At 45.2% G+C, this 17330-nt stretch overlaps 1 protein-coding gene across 1 annotated transcript in view; it reads right to left on the reverse strand.

The window, feature by feature from the left end:
• The window catches only part of LOC139269277 (paralemmin-1-like), a 483947-nt gene that overhangs the window by 191223 nt on the left and 275394 nt on the right, over nt 1–17330 (reverse strand). Inside the window, exon 4 of the mRNA XM_070888361.1 lies at nt 5564–5694. Within this exon, the coding sequence (XP_070744462.1) occupies nt 5564–5694 (131 nt within the window). The remainder of the gene's footprint in view (nt 1–5563; nt 5695–17330) is intronic.

Below are 17330 nucleotides of genomic sequence, written 5' to 3' on the forward strand. Positions count from 1 at the left end.
AGGTGTGCACCTGTGTTGAGTGTATACAGTAAAACAGTGATGTTACATTGTAGTTACAAACATGACATCACCTTCGCCCCCCCCAAAGTCTTATTGGGATCATAGGTTTAGTCTTTCAGGTGGTCTGCGCTCCCTCGTGGAGTGCCGCAGTTGGGGCTCTGGTTGTTGGACACTGACGTAAGTGTCTGTCACCTGTGGTGATTCGGTCTGTCCGGGCTTACCTCAGGAACCGTGTATTCCTCTGATTGCTTTTGTTGCACATTTACTGGCAGTAGTGTGAGCTCCATCTCATGGTCTTCTTCAGGTTCCTCCGTGTCCATGCTGAACCTTTTTTTTACTTGGTCCAGATGCTTACGGCATATCTGGCCATTGTTGAGTTTTACCACAATGACCCTATTCCCTTCTTTGTCAATTACGGTACCCTCGAGCCATTTGGGCCCCATGGCGTGATTGAGGACGAATACAGCATCATTTATTTCTATACATCTCCCCCTCTAATTACGGTCATGGTACTCGTTTTGTGCCTTACGCTTGCCCTCAACTATGTCGGTCAGGACTAGGTGGATGAGGGACAACCGAGTTTTGAGTGTCCGTTTCATGAGTAGCTCTGCAGGCGGGACCAGCAGGAGGCACGATAGGCGGCATTGTAGGGAGGGTCCTTGAATTCTGAGCATCCCTTGCTTAACGATTTGGACTGCACGTTCCGCCTGGCCATTGGAGGCCGGCTTGAACGGTGCAGTCCTGACGTGGTTGATGCCATTGCCCGAAATAAACTCCTGGAATTCATAGCTCGTGAAACACGGGCCATTATCACTAACCAGGATGTCCGGCAAGCTATGGGTTATGAAGATCGCATGTAGGCTTTCCACGTTGGTGGATGATGTGCATGAATTCAGGATGATGCACTCGATCCATTTCGAGTACGCATCTACAACAATAAGGAACATCTTCCCCATGAACGGGCCTGCGTAGTCAACGTGAATGCGTGACCATGGCCTGGTGGGCCAGGGCCACGGGCTGAGCGGGGCCTCCCTGGAGCATTACCCAGCTGGGCACATGTCGTGCACCTGCGAACACAGTGTTCCAGGTCTGAGTCAATTCCGGGCCACCAAACATGTGACCGGGCAATGGCCTTCATCACAATGCCTGGGTGCTCGCTGTGGAGTTCCCTGATGAACGCCTCCCTTTCTTTCTGGGGCATGACTACCCGGCTGCCCCATAGTAGGCAGTCAGCTTTGATGGAGAGCTCATCCATCCATTTGTGGAATGGTCTGACCTCCTCAGGGCATGCTCTGTGTGTGGGTGCCCAATCCCCAGTCAGGACACATTTCTTAATCAGGGATAGGAAGGGATCCCTGTTTGTCCAGATTTTGATCTGGCGGGCTGTGATGGGGGAGCCTACACTGTCAAAGACATCGACAGCCATGACCATCTCAGCGCTTTGCTCAGCTGCCCCCTCGGTGGTGGCCAGTGGGAACCTGCTGAGCGCGTCAGCGCAATTTTCAGTGCCGGGCCGGTGCCGGATGGAGTAGTCATAGGCCGCTAGTGTGAGCCCCATCGCTGTATGCGAGCTGATGCATTGGCATTGATAGCCTTACTGTCTGACAACAGGGATGTGAGTGGCTTATGGTCCGTCTCTAATTCAAACTTCCTACCAAAGAAGTACTGATGCATTTTCTTTACACCATACCCACATGCAAGCGCTTCCTTCTCAACCATCCCATAGACATTCTGCTTGAGAGAGCGACCTGGAGGCATAAGCCACAGGTTGTAGCTGACCCTCAGCATTACCCTGCTGCAACACGCACTCAACCCCATAGGATGATGCATCACATGTCAGAACTAAACTTTTACAGGGGTCGTACAGGATCAACAGCTTGTTTGAACAAAGTAGGTTTCGCGCCTGATCAAAAGCCCGTTCCTGACAGTCCTCCCAAAACCAATCGCAACCCTTATGCAGGAGCACATGTAGCAGCTCCAACAACGTGCTCAAGTTCGGCAGAAAGTTCCCGAAATAGTTCAACAGTCCCAGGAATGAACGCAATGTGTTGCAGGGCCTGGGTGTTCGTCGAATCGCCTCTGTTTTGGATTCGGTGGGCCGAATCCCATCTGCAGCAACCCACCGGCCCAGAAACTCAACCTTAGGAGCTAAGAACATGCATTTAAACTTCTTGAGTCGCAGGGCTACCCGGTCCAATCGGTGCAGCACCTCTCCAGGTTGTGGAGATGTTCCTCGGTGTCTCGACCCGTGATGAGGATGTCGCCCTGGAATACGATCGTTCCAGGGATGGATTTAAGCAGGCTTTCCATGTTGCGTTGAAAAATCGCAGCCGCTGATCGAATGCTAAACGAGCACCTGTTATACGCAAACAGTCCCTTGAGCGTGGTGATGGTGGTCAGCAGTTTAGATTCGTCGGCCAGTTCCTGGGTCATATAGGCTGAAGTGAGGTCCAACTTGATGAACAGCTTGCCGTCTGCCAGCGTGGCGAAGAGGTCCTCCGCTCTCGGGAGCGGGTATTGATCTTGTAAGGACACCTGATTGATGGTGGCCTTGTCGTCCCCACAGATCCTGACAGAGCCATCCGCTTTAAGAACGGGGATGATGGGGCTCGCCCAGTCACTGAATTCAACAGGCGAGATGATGTCCTCTCGCAATAGACGGTCCAATTCGCTCTCGATTTTCTCCCGCATCACATACGGCACCGCTCTGGCTTTGTGGTGCACTGGCCTGGCATCCGGGGTGATGTGTATCACTACTTTAGTGCCTTTGAAAGTCCCGACGCCCAGTTGGAAAAGTGACTCAAATTGTTGTAGGACTTGTGAGCACAAACATCGCTCCACCGAGGACATTGCGTGAACATCTCCCCATTTCCAGTTCATCTTGGCTAACCAGCTCCTCCCCAGCAGTGCGGGACCATTGCCCGGGACAATCCAGAGCAGCAGCTGGTTCACTAAGCCATCGTGCTTGACAGCCAACATTGCATTGCCTAGCACCGGAATGATTTCTTTGGTATAAGTCCTTAATTGTGTCTCGATACATTCTAATTTGGGTCTACTGGCTTTGAGTGGCCATAGCTTCTCGAATTATTGAACGCCCATGAGTGACTGGCTGGCCCCCATGTCCAGCTCCATTTGTACTGGGATACCATTTAGTAAGACCCTCATCATCATTGGTGGCGTTTTGGTGTATGAACTGTGAATATTCGCCACATGGACCCGCTGAACCTCGGCGTCCATCGATTTGCCCCAAAAGTCATCCTGCCTCACAGAACCCTCTTCTGGTCCATTTGCCTCATATATCAGTCTGGTTGCAGGCTTTCTGCACATACGAGCTAAATGGCCACTGAGGTTGCAGTTTCTACAGACAAACTGTTGGAATCTGTAAGATCTGGCTGAGTGTTTTCCCCCACACCTCCAGCACGAGTTAATGTTTCCATTGTTGGGGACAAAAGGACTATGGCCTCGAATTCCGCGCTGACTGTCTCTCTGATTGCTCTTAAGTACCCTATTAGTGGGTGTCAATGGCCCCATCCCGGGCCGCATTGTCCACTGTGATGGCGTGAACGTCCGTTCAGCCTGCCATTGTCTCTGTTGAGGACCTACTCTGGGGTCTATTACTGCCTCATGAATATCGGACTGCTCCTGCCTGCCCGCGGGGCTCTGAGTAGCATTGAGGACGTTGACTCCCTGATCCATTGGCGCATTGGAGGCAGAATTGCGCGTGTAAATCATTTTCATCTCTTCCTCTCCCGCCGTGAAAGTCTGAGCCAACAACGCCGCCGTTTCCAAGGTCAAGTCCTTGGTCTCAATTAACTTGCGAAAAATTCCCGCATGACCGATACCCTCGATAAAGAAGTCCTTTAACATCTCCCCCCTGCAGGCGTCTGTGAAATTACAGAGGCTGGCCAAGCGCCTGGGGTCTGCTACAAAGTCCGGTATGCTCTGTCCTTCATGACGTCGGTGGGTGTAGAATCTGTGTCGAGCCATGTGTATGCTGCTTGCCGGCTTGAGGTGCTCCCCAATCAACTTGCTCAGCTCTTCAAAGGTTTTGTCTGACAGCTTTTCGGGTGCCAGTAAGTCCTTCATGAGCGCATAAGTCTTTGGCCCGCAACTGGTCAAAAGCTGAGCCCGAGGCTTGTCGGCCACTGCATCCCCCAGCCAGCCTTTTGTGACAAAGCTCTGCTGAAGCCTCTCAACAAAATCGTCCCAGTCTTCCCCAACACAGTACTGTTCATCTGTGCTACCGGTGGCCATTCTCGTGGGTCGTGAATTCCCGTTTCTCGTCGCCACTGTAAAGTCCTTACTCTATAGCATGAAACCACACGAGGCACATTCCAGGGACAAGGCCACTCAGTGACCTTAACTCTTTATTATAGCACTCCAGAAGTGATGACCCTGCATGGGACCTCCCTTTATATACCTGAGTGATCAGGTAAGGAGTGTCTCCCACAAGTTCACCCCCTGTGGTCAAGGTGTGCATCTGTGTTGAGTGTATACAGTAAAACAGTGGTGTTACATTGTAGTTACAAACATGACAGGTTCCACTAATGTTTCATGTTAGGTAATCTCTATTAACCGCACAACTATTATTACCTGAAACCTCCAGGCCCAGAAATGAATTTAAGAAAAGTATAATAAATAATTTTGGTGAGATTGTGGGTACTGTCTGAGCAGAAGAGGCAAGTTACTCAACTTCAAAACCAGAAGCAACTTTGAGTTGCAAACAACATTTTCGATAATAGAAAATAGCTGTCAAGTATTTAAGCCACAGGGTTCTGATGATAATATAAACTTTAGACCTGGGGTTCATGGCATCAGAACCCTTTGATTCAATCATTGACTCTTATTTCACTGCCAACCTCTTGTGCCGGTCTCAGTTTCCAGCCATCCTTTCCTCTGCAAAACGCATTGACTCCTGCAGGAGTTTGGTTCCACAGGCACTCGGCACCCTCAGTGCCTTAGCCAAACGGACATTCGTCACACGTCAACCTGGACTGTGATTGATGGCATACTATTCCACTGGGGGAGGCGAGCCATCGTGGCCAAGTCCAATCATCCGAGGTAGCGCACTGATGCAAACTCCACTTGAGGTCACTGGTGAGCGGCAAGGTGTGGAAAAGCCCTGGCTGATGTTAGCTTCTCCTAGAACCCAATTGTAATGCCCCAGCTCCGTACCCAGCAGTGGATTTTGCTGCACTCTGCTATGGAATCCTGGTGACTCTCTAAAAAAGGCCTCAAGGCCAATTTGAACTTTTCTACCACCAGCCTGGCTGAGATCAATGAACTCGGCACAGTTTGGGAACCAGAACCTGGGAGTTTCCTTCTCTCTTTGGATGTGTTCACACCAGGAAGGGCTCCTTATCAGCTGAGCCATGAGGGGGCCATCATTGACTCTACATCTGGTATTGATTTCTTGTTGTGTAAATGCATCCTTCAACACGTGAATCAGAATCAGAAGCCATTGCTCCAACTTTGAAATTCTGGCTTGTGGTTTTAGCGGAAAAGTGGGTCATTAAACGATACCAGCCAGAGCAGTGTTAATATTTGCTTTAGTCCGTCTGACCTGTGAATGATTTCCTCCAGTTTCTTTGACTTGTTCTCATCCGACTGGAACTGCTTGCTTCTGGCATCTTCCTCTTCAGCCGATGCAGAAGGGATTCCTTGCAGCAGCCATCTCTCTCTCATGGCTTTAGACTGGGTAGGAAGGGAAGAAAAATTTGATGAAAACGTTACTCCTCAAAATAGAAAATTCAAAAACCACTGATGTTGATCCCTGATTTTAATTGCTTCACCATTAGTGGCCATGCCTTCAGCTGCCCAGGCCCTAAGCTCTGCAACTCACTCGCAAAACTGCTTCGCCTCTCTCTACTCCTGTATGGAATGATAGAATCATAGAATAGTACAGCATGGAAAGAGACCATTCGGCCCATCGAGTCTGTGCCAGCTCTTTTGAAGAGCAATCCAGTTAGTCTCACTTCCCTGGTCATTCCCCATATATCTCTTTATTTATTCTATCTAACCCCTTCATAATTTTAAACACTTCTATCAAATCTCCTCTTAGCCTCCTCTGCTTTAAGGAGAACAACCCCAGTTTTTCCAGTCTATCCACGTGACTGAAGTCCCTCCTCCCTGGAACCATTCTAATAAATTCCTTTAAGATGCTCCTTAAATATAATGGACTGGATTTTCGGCTTGTTGCCATCTCTGTTTTCGCCCCAGAGGGGTGGCAATGGCGGTGGTAAGCTCTGCCGGGTGGGCAGCCAGCTTCCAGCTCCCCGCCGGGGTTTTCGGAGCTGGTTTCGGTGGAGTGCGGAGCATTACCACCCGGAAGAGGCAAGCCGGTGTGCAACACCCCTGGTTGTGACACTGGCTCGATTTTGGCTCCCGCCCGATCCATAGTGCTCCGTAGAGCATCGTGCTGCGACCGTCTGTCAAAGTGGGCAGTCCGATCTGTCGCGGCTGCAGTGAGGGAAGTAATGTTGACCTCGGGTATGTGAGATTGTTTTTTTTCGATTTATGTTGTGGTGGCGTGAATGTTTTTATTGGGAATGTTTTTGGTGGGTTTTTTTCAGGTTTTTTCTCCCCAGGCCTCTCTTAGAGCGCTCCGAGGCCGGCTGTTTTGCTTGGGATTTTCACTGCTCAGCTGGCCGAGCGCCCTAAGAGAGGTGTGCAACGCCTCCCTTAATGCTCCACTCCAGGGTTCAGCTGCCGAATATTGCTGACTGAGATGCAAACTGTTCCTGGGTGCAAACTTCACCGTCCCGCCGCCATTACTGCCCCAAAATGAGCAAAGCCGAAAATCCAGCCCAACTTCTTTGGCCAGCCTTTTGGTCATCTGCCCTAATATCTCTTTATGTGGCTTGGTGTCAAATTTTGTTTGATAACGCTGCTGTGTAGCGCCATGGGGCGTTTTACCCCATTTAACCCCGTTAAAGGGGTTTATATGAATGCAAGTTGTGGTTATTGTAATTCTGAAAGAAATTCAATCATTTAGGAAATAAATGTCTCTATCTGGGATTGTTTTCAGGTCTGCTGGCGGGGAATGCAATTGATCTGAATGGTTCTGTTGATCTGGTAGATTCATCCACTACTTGGCTGCTTCTTGATGCATGAATCAGGCAACATTCCCATATTTGGGAGTTTTCTGGGCAGAGCTGGGCTCAAACAACAGCTGTGGAGCCACTCTGCAGGATGAATGTCTTTGCAACTTTGTGCTGTAGCAGACGACACATCTGCAAACATTTTCACAACCTTTCTCGTGTTTCAATTTAGATTTTATTATGAATAAAATAAAAGTCCCTTGTCAAATGTCATTGGCAGCATCTTGGTCTCACTACACTCATTTATAGCGATTGTTAACTTGATTGATTAATGGCCATTGCCCAGGACAAAAAAAAATGAGGATTAGTCCAACAACAATAATAACTTGCACTTATACAGCAGCTTTACTGTAGTAAAATGTCCCAACAGAAAAAAGTACAGAGAAACTGTTTCCTCTGGTGCGGGAGTTCAGAACAAGGGGGCATAACCTTAAAATTAGAGCCAGGCCATTCAGGGGTGATGTCAGGAAACATCTCTTCACACAGAGAATAGTGGAAATATGGAACTGTCTCCCTCAAAAAGCTGTTGAGGCTGGGGTTTAATTGTAAACTTAAAAATGGAGAGAGATAGTTTTTTGTTAGTTAGGTGTATTAAGGGATATGGAATGAAGGTGGGTAAATGGAGTTGAGATACAGATCAGCCATGAGAGAGAGTCAGGATAAATGGTTCATTCTCGGTTTGGCAATCAGTAACTAGCCACAGGGATCAGTGCTGGGACCCCAACTATTTACAATCTATATTAATGGCTTGGATGAAGGGACCGAGTGTAATGTAGCCAACTTTGCTGATGATACAAAGATGGGAGGAAAAGCCTGCAAAAGGACATGGACAGGTTAAGTGAGTGGGCAAAAATTTGGCAGATGGAGTATAATGTTGGAAAGTATGAGGTTATGCACTTTGGCAGAAAAAAAATCAAAGAGCAAGTTATTATTTAAATGGAGAAAAATTGCAAAGTGCTACAGTACAGCGGGACCTGGGGGTCCTGGTGCATGAAACACAAAAGGTTAGTATGCAGGTACAGCAAGTGATCAGGAAGGCCAATGGAACCTTGGCTTTTATTGCAAAGGGGATGGAGTATAAAAGCAGGGAAGTCTTGCTACAGTTTTACAGGGTATTGGTGAGGCCACACCTGGAATACTGCGTACAGTTTTGGTTTCCATATTTAAGAAAGGATATACTTGCTTTGGAGGCAGTTCAGAGAAAGTTCACGAAGTTGATTCCGGAGATGAGAGGGTTGACTTATGAGGAAAGGTTGAGTAGGTTGGGCCTCCACTCATTGGAATTCAGAAGAATGAGAGGTGATCTTATCGAAACGTATAAGATTATGAGGGGGCTTGACAAGGTGGATGCAGAGAGGATGTTTCCACTGATAGGGGAGACTAGAACTAGAGGGCATAATCTTAGAATAAGGGGCCGCTCATTTAAAACTGAGATGAGGAGAAATTTATTCTCTCAGAGGGTTGTAAATCTATGGAATTCGCTGCCTCAGAGAGCTGTGGAAGCTGGGTCATTGAATAAATTTAAGACAGAGATAGACAGTTTCTTAACCGATAAGGGGATAAGGGGTTATGGGGAGCAGGCGGGGAAGTAGATTTGAGTCCATGATCGGATCAGCCACGATCTTATTAAATGGCGGAGCAGGCTCGAGGGGCTGAACAGCCTACACCTGCTCCTACGTTCACAGTCCAATGTTTTAATCAAATGTTTGCTCAGCTCAGATCAGTGGACAGAGAGGGGTTAAATAGGGATATCTTTCAGGCTTCACTGAAACAGCGAGTGCACAAACAACCCACAAAGATTTTTTTATATACTCCAAATAGGAAAGGCAAAGAATCAACTGTCATTTGTAAATCAACTATCAGAAATAAATTTTCCAAGTCAAGAAATCACAGCAAAGCAGAACTTGCCGGATTGGTCAGAGACAAGAACATTAATGATTTAGACGAGGGGATTAAATGTAGTATCTCCAAATTTGCGGATGACACTAAGTTGGGTGGCAGTGTGAGCTGTGAGGAGGATGCTATGAGGCTGCAGAGTGACTTGGATAGGTTAGGTGAGTGGGCAAATGCATGGCAGATGAAGTATAATGTGGATAAATGTGAGGTTATTCACTTTGGTGGTAAAAACAGAGAGACAGACTATTATCTGAATGGTGACAGATTAGGAAAAGGGGAGGTGCAAAGAGACCTGTGTGTCATGGTACATCAGTCATTGAAGGTTGGCATGCAGGTACAGCAGGCGATTAAGAAAGCAAATGGCATGTTGGCCTTCATAGCGAGAGGATTTGAGTACAGGGGCAGGGAGGTGTTACTACAGTTGTACAGGGCCTTGGTGAGGCCACACCTGGAGTATTGTGTACAGTTTTGGTCTCCTAACTTGAGGAAGGATATTCTTGCTATTGAGGGAGTGCAACGAAGGTTCACCAGACTGATTCCCGGGATGGCGGGATTGACATATCAAGAAAGACGGGATCAACTGGGCTTGTATTCACTGGAGTTCAGAAGAATGAGAGGGGATCTCATAGAAACGTTTAAAATTCTGACGGGTTTAGGCAGGTTAGATGCAGGAAGAATGTTCTCAATGTTGGGGAAGTCCAGAACCAGGGGTCACAGTCTAAGGATAAGGGGTAAGCCATTTAGGATCGAGATGAGGAGAAACTTCTTCACCCAGAGAGTGGTGAACCTGTGGAATTCTCTGCCACAGAAAGTTGTTGAGGCCAATTCACTAAATATATTCAAAAAGGAGTTAGATGTAGTCCTTACTACTAGGGGGATCAAGGGGTATGGTGAGAAAGCAGGAATGGGGTACTGAAGTTGCATGTTCAGCCATGAACTCATTGAATGGCGGTGCAGGCTCGAAGGGCCGAATGGCCTACTCCTGCATCTATTTTCTATGTTTCTATGTTTCTATGTTTCTATGTCTATGTTGGAGGCAAAGACAAAGCACAAACTACAAGAAAAAAAGCTAATATCCTCTGTGGATACTCGCTACATTTTGCAGTGATGATTTACTAAAAGTACCACCTACGCTGTCCTTCTGGAGTGAGCTGTGATTAATGGCGTTAGTGTGTGACAGTGATCCTGGGATTTCCTCGGCAGATCGACAGGTTCACAGTTCTGAAAGCACCGTTGTGCATAAATTATTTTCGGATGGTGACATCAGAGGTTATGATTTTATCCAAACCAATCTCTGTATATGAGATTGAAATTTACTCTATATCCATCACTGATACAGTCCCCAGCGTGTATAGCGGGCGCATTCGTGCAGACGCGATTTGCCCTCTATACGCGGTGGATGGTTAATCCGTTGAACTCCCTGATAACATCCTCTAAGAAGGGGAAGCCCTAAAAAGAACAGGTTGAGTTGCTGCTCTCTCCTCATTATAATGTATGCACCTGTGAGTATGCTCACAGCTTTGTAGAGCTGTTGTAGTTTCTGTTTTAGTGCCCCCCCACCCGCTTTTAATCAGGGGGTGTAACGTCTGTAAGCTTGTAATGTTTGTAGCTCCACACTGTGGATGTGGACGTATTGTGTACTGCAAGTGCAGGGTCAATAATAAACAGAACCAGGCAGATTTCGGAGGCTTCCGAAGGAGCTGCCTGCCATGTTGGAAGCTGTGTGTGCTGTGCTCTGTGAAGATATCACATTTGGCGGCGAGATGGGAATTTAAAGCTTAAATTTTGTTGGTGAAGGATTCAGCCAGCCGACAGAGAAACTTTGGAAGTTTCTGTCTTTGGAAAAAGGCTACAAAATCCGAGGTAAAATACAGCACATGGCATGAACAGCTAGAGATTAAAATGGCAGGTGTAATTGGACATTTGGGGGATTATAGACATGACCGGGAATGTTTTAAAACGTATGTGGATCCGCTAGAAATGTATTTGACTGCAAATAACATAATCAAAGTTCCAGACAATGCAGTCCAGATCCGGGCTGTGTTGGAATGTAAGAGAGCGATCTTCTTATCGGAGGCAGGTCCAGCATTGTATGACACCCTTGTAAATCTGCTTGTGCCTGACGAGCCAAAGGACACAATGCTTAAAGAGATTTTAACGAAGCTGGAGAAGCACTATAACCCCAAACCGTTAGAAATTGCTGAAAGCTATCATTTCGGGATTCAGAATCAAAAGGCTGATGAAAGTATCAGTGATTACATCGTAGCATTAAAAAAGCTATCGATGCACTGTAATTTTGGAAACTTTCAAAACTGAGCATTATGGGATCGGTTTGTTTGTGGGGTGAAAAATGATGCGATCAGAAGGAAGTTATTGACGACGGATGACTTGACTTTTGTGATTGCTTGTCATACAGCGAGGGCATTGGGCATGGCTGAACAATATTCCCGAGAATTAAATAATAATTACGGTCATCAGTCAACTGACGTAAACCACCTGCAGGTTCAAGGTAAAATACTCAGAAACTGGAAAGTCTAACAGAGCATCGAAGTCGTGCTATAGGTGCCTGGGACAACACATTGCTCAAAGTTGTCCATACGTGAAGGCAGAGTGTTTCTTCTGCGGGAAGACTGGGCATCTGGCGAAGGCATGCCGACTGAAGGGTAAACCAGCTTTCAAAGCTATGAGTCCAGTGTTCAAAGCTATGAGTAGAAATCCAAAGAGACTACATAGCATGGAAGAACAACAACAGGACGAGGAGATGTTAGAGTTAAATGTCATCAGGAGCACGAGATTAATGGACAGCGATTCGAAAAGCATCAAAATCCACATAGATGTTGTGGGATTCAAGATACCAATGGAAATTGACACGGGTGCATCCGTGAGTGTTGTACCGTGATAAATTGCGTGATTTCCAACTGGAGAAATCCAAGATAGAGCTGCGAGGCTACTCGGGAGAGAAAATTCCTGTGGTAGGTCGTATCACCGTACCAGTGAAATATAAAGATCAATTTTGGAACTTGCCTCTAATAGTAGTGAAAGGAGACAAGTCTGCCTTACTTGGAAGAAATTGCTTGAGCTCACTGAAGCTGGATTGGAGTAAGATTTTCTGTGTGGAAGCGAGATTTTCATCAACGGATGAGGTTATCAAGAAGTATCCGAAGGTGTTCTGCGAAACGGGCAGTTTCAAGGCGAGTGTCAGGCTTGAAGGCGAGTGTCAGGGTACAGAAGGACGCTAGATCGGTTTACTACAAGCCACGTTCCGTACCATATGCACTCAAGGTGAAAGTTGAGCAAGAACTCAAAAGACTAGAGATTGAGAACATTATTTGTAAGGTAGATGGATGTAATTGGGCTGTACCTAAGTCCGATGGTAAGGTAAGATTGTGTGGTGATTATAAAGTAACTGTAAACAAGGTTCTAGAGGGTAATAACCCCAATACACTGCCGAATATAGAAGATTTGTTCACAACATTGACAGATGGTCAGATCTTCTCAAAACTGGATTTTACGAATGCCTACTTACAGCTTGAACTAGATGAGGAGTCCAAGTCATGTTTGACTATAAATACTCATCGAGGCCTTTATCAATTTAATAGGCTACTGTTTGGAGTGTCTTCCACCCCTGCCATATTCCAAGGGCTGATGAACCAGATTTTGCAAGGTATTGAAGGGGTAGTCGTTTATTTGGATGACATACTAATTTCAGCGCCAAATAGGCAGATTCGTAATAACATATTGAATGAAGTCCTCAAACGGCTAGAGAAACACAGAGTACGAGTGTCTGCTCGTAAGTGTGAGTTATTTAAAAACTCAGTGGAGTACTTAGGGTACAGAGTAGACAAAGATGGTTTTCATCCAACCATGGAAAAATTGGATGCAATTAGAAATGCACCCACTCCCAGGAATGTCACTGAACTTCGTTCATTCTTGGGTCTTTTGAACTATTATGGGAAGTTCCTACCAAATTTGGCTACAGTATTACATCCACTGAATGAACTTTTGAAAAAAACAGGTCATTGGAAGTGGTCAAAAGAATGCGATACAGCATTCAAGGAGTGTAAAAGCAAATTGGTAGAGAGCACCATGTTAGTTCACTGTGACATATCTAAGGAGATTAAGCTAGCATGTGATGCTTCTCCGTATGGAGTTGGGGCCATAATCTCTCATGTATTAAGTAGTGGGGAGGAGAGACCAATTGCTTTTGCTTCACGCACTCTCAGTGCCAGTGAGAGTAATTATGCGCAAATTGAAAGGGAAGCTTTGACATTAATTTTTGGGGTCAAGAAGTTTCACAAATACTTGTATGGTCGTAAGTTTACCATCGTTACGGACCATAAGCCCCTAACAGCAATCCTCCATTCAAAGTCCCCAGTTCCAACATTAGCTTTGATTTTGTCAGCATATACATATGATATTGAATACAGACGATCAGCTGATCACAGTAATGCTGATGCAATGTCTAGATTGCCTTCCCCATCACAAGTTACACCTGATAGGGAAGAAGTGTTTTATTTTTCATACATTGATGAACTGCCAGTCACAGCTGAAGAGATTGGTAGAGCAACCAAATGTGACCCAGTGATGTCAAAGGTGTATGAGTATATTGCAAATGGATGGCCAAACCAGGTAACAGACAAAGATACACATCCATTCTTCATTTGTAGGAATTAATTATCAGTCGATAAAGATTGTATCATGTGGGGTGCAAGAGTGGTTATACCAAATAAATTCAGGTCCAAAATATTAGGAGACCTCCATGACCGGCACCTGGGAATGTGCTTGACCAAGAGTTTTATTCGCAGTTATTTATGGTGGCCAGGTCTTGATAAAGATATAGAGAACATCGTGAGTCAGTGTACGACATGTCAATCGGTAAGCAAGCAACCACCACCAGTACCATTACAGCCATGGAAATGGCCTTCCATGGTGTGGCAAAGGCTACATATTAATTTTGCTGAGTTGGAAGGACAACAATTGTTCATTGTGATTGATAGCCATTTGAAGTGGGTTGAGGTGTTTCCAATGTGTAAAATAACAACAAGTAAAAGATTGGACATTTTACAAAAATTATTTTCTGCATTTGGTCTCCCAGAAGAAATTGTTTCGGATAATGGACCACAATTTCGTTCAGAAGAATTTGCACAATTCACGAGCAAAAATGGTGTGAAATATACCAAGGTTCCAGCATACCACCCTGCTTCGAATGGTGCAGCAGAGCGTACTGTACAAATTGTAAAACGTGCCCTCATAAAACAAATGTTAGATCCAAATCCAAGGAAATGACATTTGTCATTGGATCACAAATTGGCTAATTTTTTGATTACATATCGAAATACTCCTCATACAACTACTGGTAGAACACCAGCAGAGTTGTTTCTCAAACAACAGCTACGAACCAGATTCTCGTTGTTAATGCCAAATTTGGCACAGTTCGTAGAAGAGACACAATTAAGACAGAAAGAGAATCATGATAGAGGTAGAGTAAAAGAGAGAAGTGTGAAATTAAACCAGAAGGTGAGAGTGAAGAACCATCACCAAAATGGTTAAAGTGGTTACCAGGAAGAGTGGTGAAGATATGTGGTCCTCGTACATATTTGGTAAAGATGTTTGATAATGGATGGGTTAGGTTTGTTCATATTGATCATATTTTACCTACAGACATAGAAGGAGTTGAAGGTGGGAATGATTCAATTATTTCTGACTCATCAGATAGTTTTGATACACGACTAGCAAATCCTAAATCCAATGTACTGGAAATAAATCCAGGAGAGAATCAGAATGAAAGTCTGAGTCCGAGTCAGGAAAACAAAGAGCCTGAAGTTAGAGTGAGTTCAAATGAAAATCAAGGAAATTCCGTGGAGGATAACGTTCCTCAGGATGAGCCTCGAATGAGTGTGAAATTGACACCATGTTTGGAAGGTTCTGTTCGAGAGCGAAGGTATCCTCTTCGAAACAGAAAAAAAGTGGTAAAGTTAAATTTGTAAACATGGAAAAAAAAATAAGTTTATATCCTGTGTTATGTATAAACATGAAAGTTATGTATGATGTTTGTTGTGATGGCTTCTTCATTAATGAGGGAGAGTGTAATGTCTGTAAGCTTGTAATGTTTGTAGCTCCACACTGTGGATGTGGACGTATTGTGTACTGCAAGTGCAGGGTTAATAATAAACAGAACCAGGCAGATTTCTGGAGGCTTCCGAGAGAGCTGCCTGCAATGTTGGAAGCTGTGTGTGCTGTGCTCTGTGAAGATATCACAGGGGGCAATTGAGTTAACGATTTATGTTTTATAGATTACAACAAAATAGTTGTAGAGCTGTTGTATTGTGAGTGGCTTAGTCAGTCACGTGATGCTCACAAGACTCAATAAAACTCCAGTTGGGTCCAGGTCATCCACGATGAGGTATACAGTTGTGAGCCTGGTGAATGAACTGGTAATGTGTAGTGTGATTGCTAAGCCTTTGTTAATAAACCAACTAGTTCTTGATAGCAAAGTGTTGCTATGAATTCTTAAGCAAAGAACCCATGATGTAAATACATTACACTCGTCCTAATGTAATCATGAATAATATGCATCAGGGTCTTAATTTCACTCAGTGGAATTGCTTGATGTAATGCCCTGGTGGTGTGGTGGTTAGGATTTGACATTTTCCCTGCCTGCGACCTGGGTTTGATTCCTGGTCAGGGAACATGATTTTCTGATGCATTGAAGGCAAAATTGGATGAATAAATGAGGGAGAAAGGAACAGAAGGTTCTGCTGGTAGGGTGAGAGGAGGCTTGTGTTAAGCATAAACACTGGCATCGATAATTGAGTTGAATGGCTTGTTTCTGTGCTGTAAACTCTGTGTAATAAAAACAAAGTTTTATGGATTAAAATAATAAACGAACTTTGTTAAATTCATGTCTGTTTGTATGTGTGTATAATCACCAGCTTCTCTTTAATTGTTGGACTGAAGCTGCCCATCGACTACCCTGGTCAATTTCAAAACTCCTGAACCACTGCCTGCATGTGTTTGCGAATATCTTTTCGAACACTTAATTAGGGGATGATCCAAATAGATTAACACTGTGCCGCGGGGCTAACGGTAGTGGACGGGGATCGGAATAGAAGATGATCCCTGAGCAGCTGCTTGAACTGCCGGAAACAACCGGCCCATTTAACACAGTTTAAGCGACGCTTTTGTAATTGACACCTGTGGTAACGGCAAATGGTCGCTGCCATTCGCCCCCTATAGGCAGCTGTTGAGAACAAGCAGGGATGGTGTAAATGCTGAGGACTGTATTAGGGGAAACTTTTTGCTGACAAAAAACTGCTGTGTGTCAAAATTCTCTTCCATCTGAATTCATCAATGGCAGTAAAATCTTCACCAGGAATTGCTAATGAATATTTGATATGAGCAACATTGCCCATCACCCCGGTGCTTGCTGACCTACATTGGCTCCTGATTAAGCAACGCTTCGATTTCAAAATTCTCATCCTGGTTTTCAAATCCCTCCATGGCTTTGCCCCATCCTATCTCTATAATTTCCTTCAGCCCCACAACCCCCCGAGATATCTGCGCTCTTCTAAATCTGCCCCCTTGAGCATCCCTCATTATAATCGCTCACCCATTGTTGCCGTGCCTTCTGTTGCTGAGGCCAAGCTCTGGAGCTCCCTGCCTAAACCTCTCCGCCTCTCTATCACTCTCTCCTCCTTTAAGACGCTCCTTAAAATTACCTCTTTGATCAACCTTTTGGTCACCTGCCCTAATTTCTCCTTATGTGGCTCTGTCAAATTTTTTGTCTTATAATGCTCCTGTGAAGCACCTTGGGATGTTTCACTACGTGAAAGGCGCTATATAAAGACAAGTTATTGTTTTTGTTGTTGTTTTTGACATCAACACAAGCAACAGTCCCCCATTGCTCCTGTGACCTGATCTAACCTGAACAGGCCTCTCGGTGGACCAGCATTAGGCCCTCCTTCACAGTAGAATGATCCCATTCATCAGCTGATGGTTCATCTGTTAATAATCATGCCTACAAAATGTCATCAGTTGGCACGTTCAATTCTTCTGCTCAACAGATTTATTGGAATGTTTGACTTGAATTAAGTCCATATTTTGCAGTACTACTCAATTTCTGTTACATATTTTTCTGGCAGTCATATTCTCCTCCTGTTGCCTGTGAAATATTGCTGAAAAGCAGTTAATATAACGTCTTTAAAAAAAATGCCATGTGGAACCAGTTAAGGATTAAGATGATAAGAAATAAGAGCAGGAGCAAGCCGTACGACCCCTCGAGCCTGCTCTGCCACACAATAAAACCTTGGCTGATTCTGCAATAGGTGACGTATT

Source organism: Pristiophorus japonicus, chromosome 1 (assembly GCF_044704955.1).
Source record: "Pristiophorus japonicus isolate sPriJap1 chromosome 1, sPriJap1.hap1, whole genome shotgun sequence".
NCBI classification, from domain to species: domain Eukaryota; kingdom Metazoa; phylum Chordata; class Chondrichthyes; family Pristiophoridae; genus Pristiophorus; species Pristiophorus japonicus.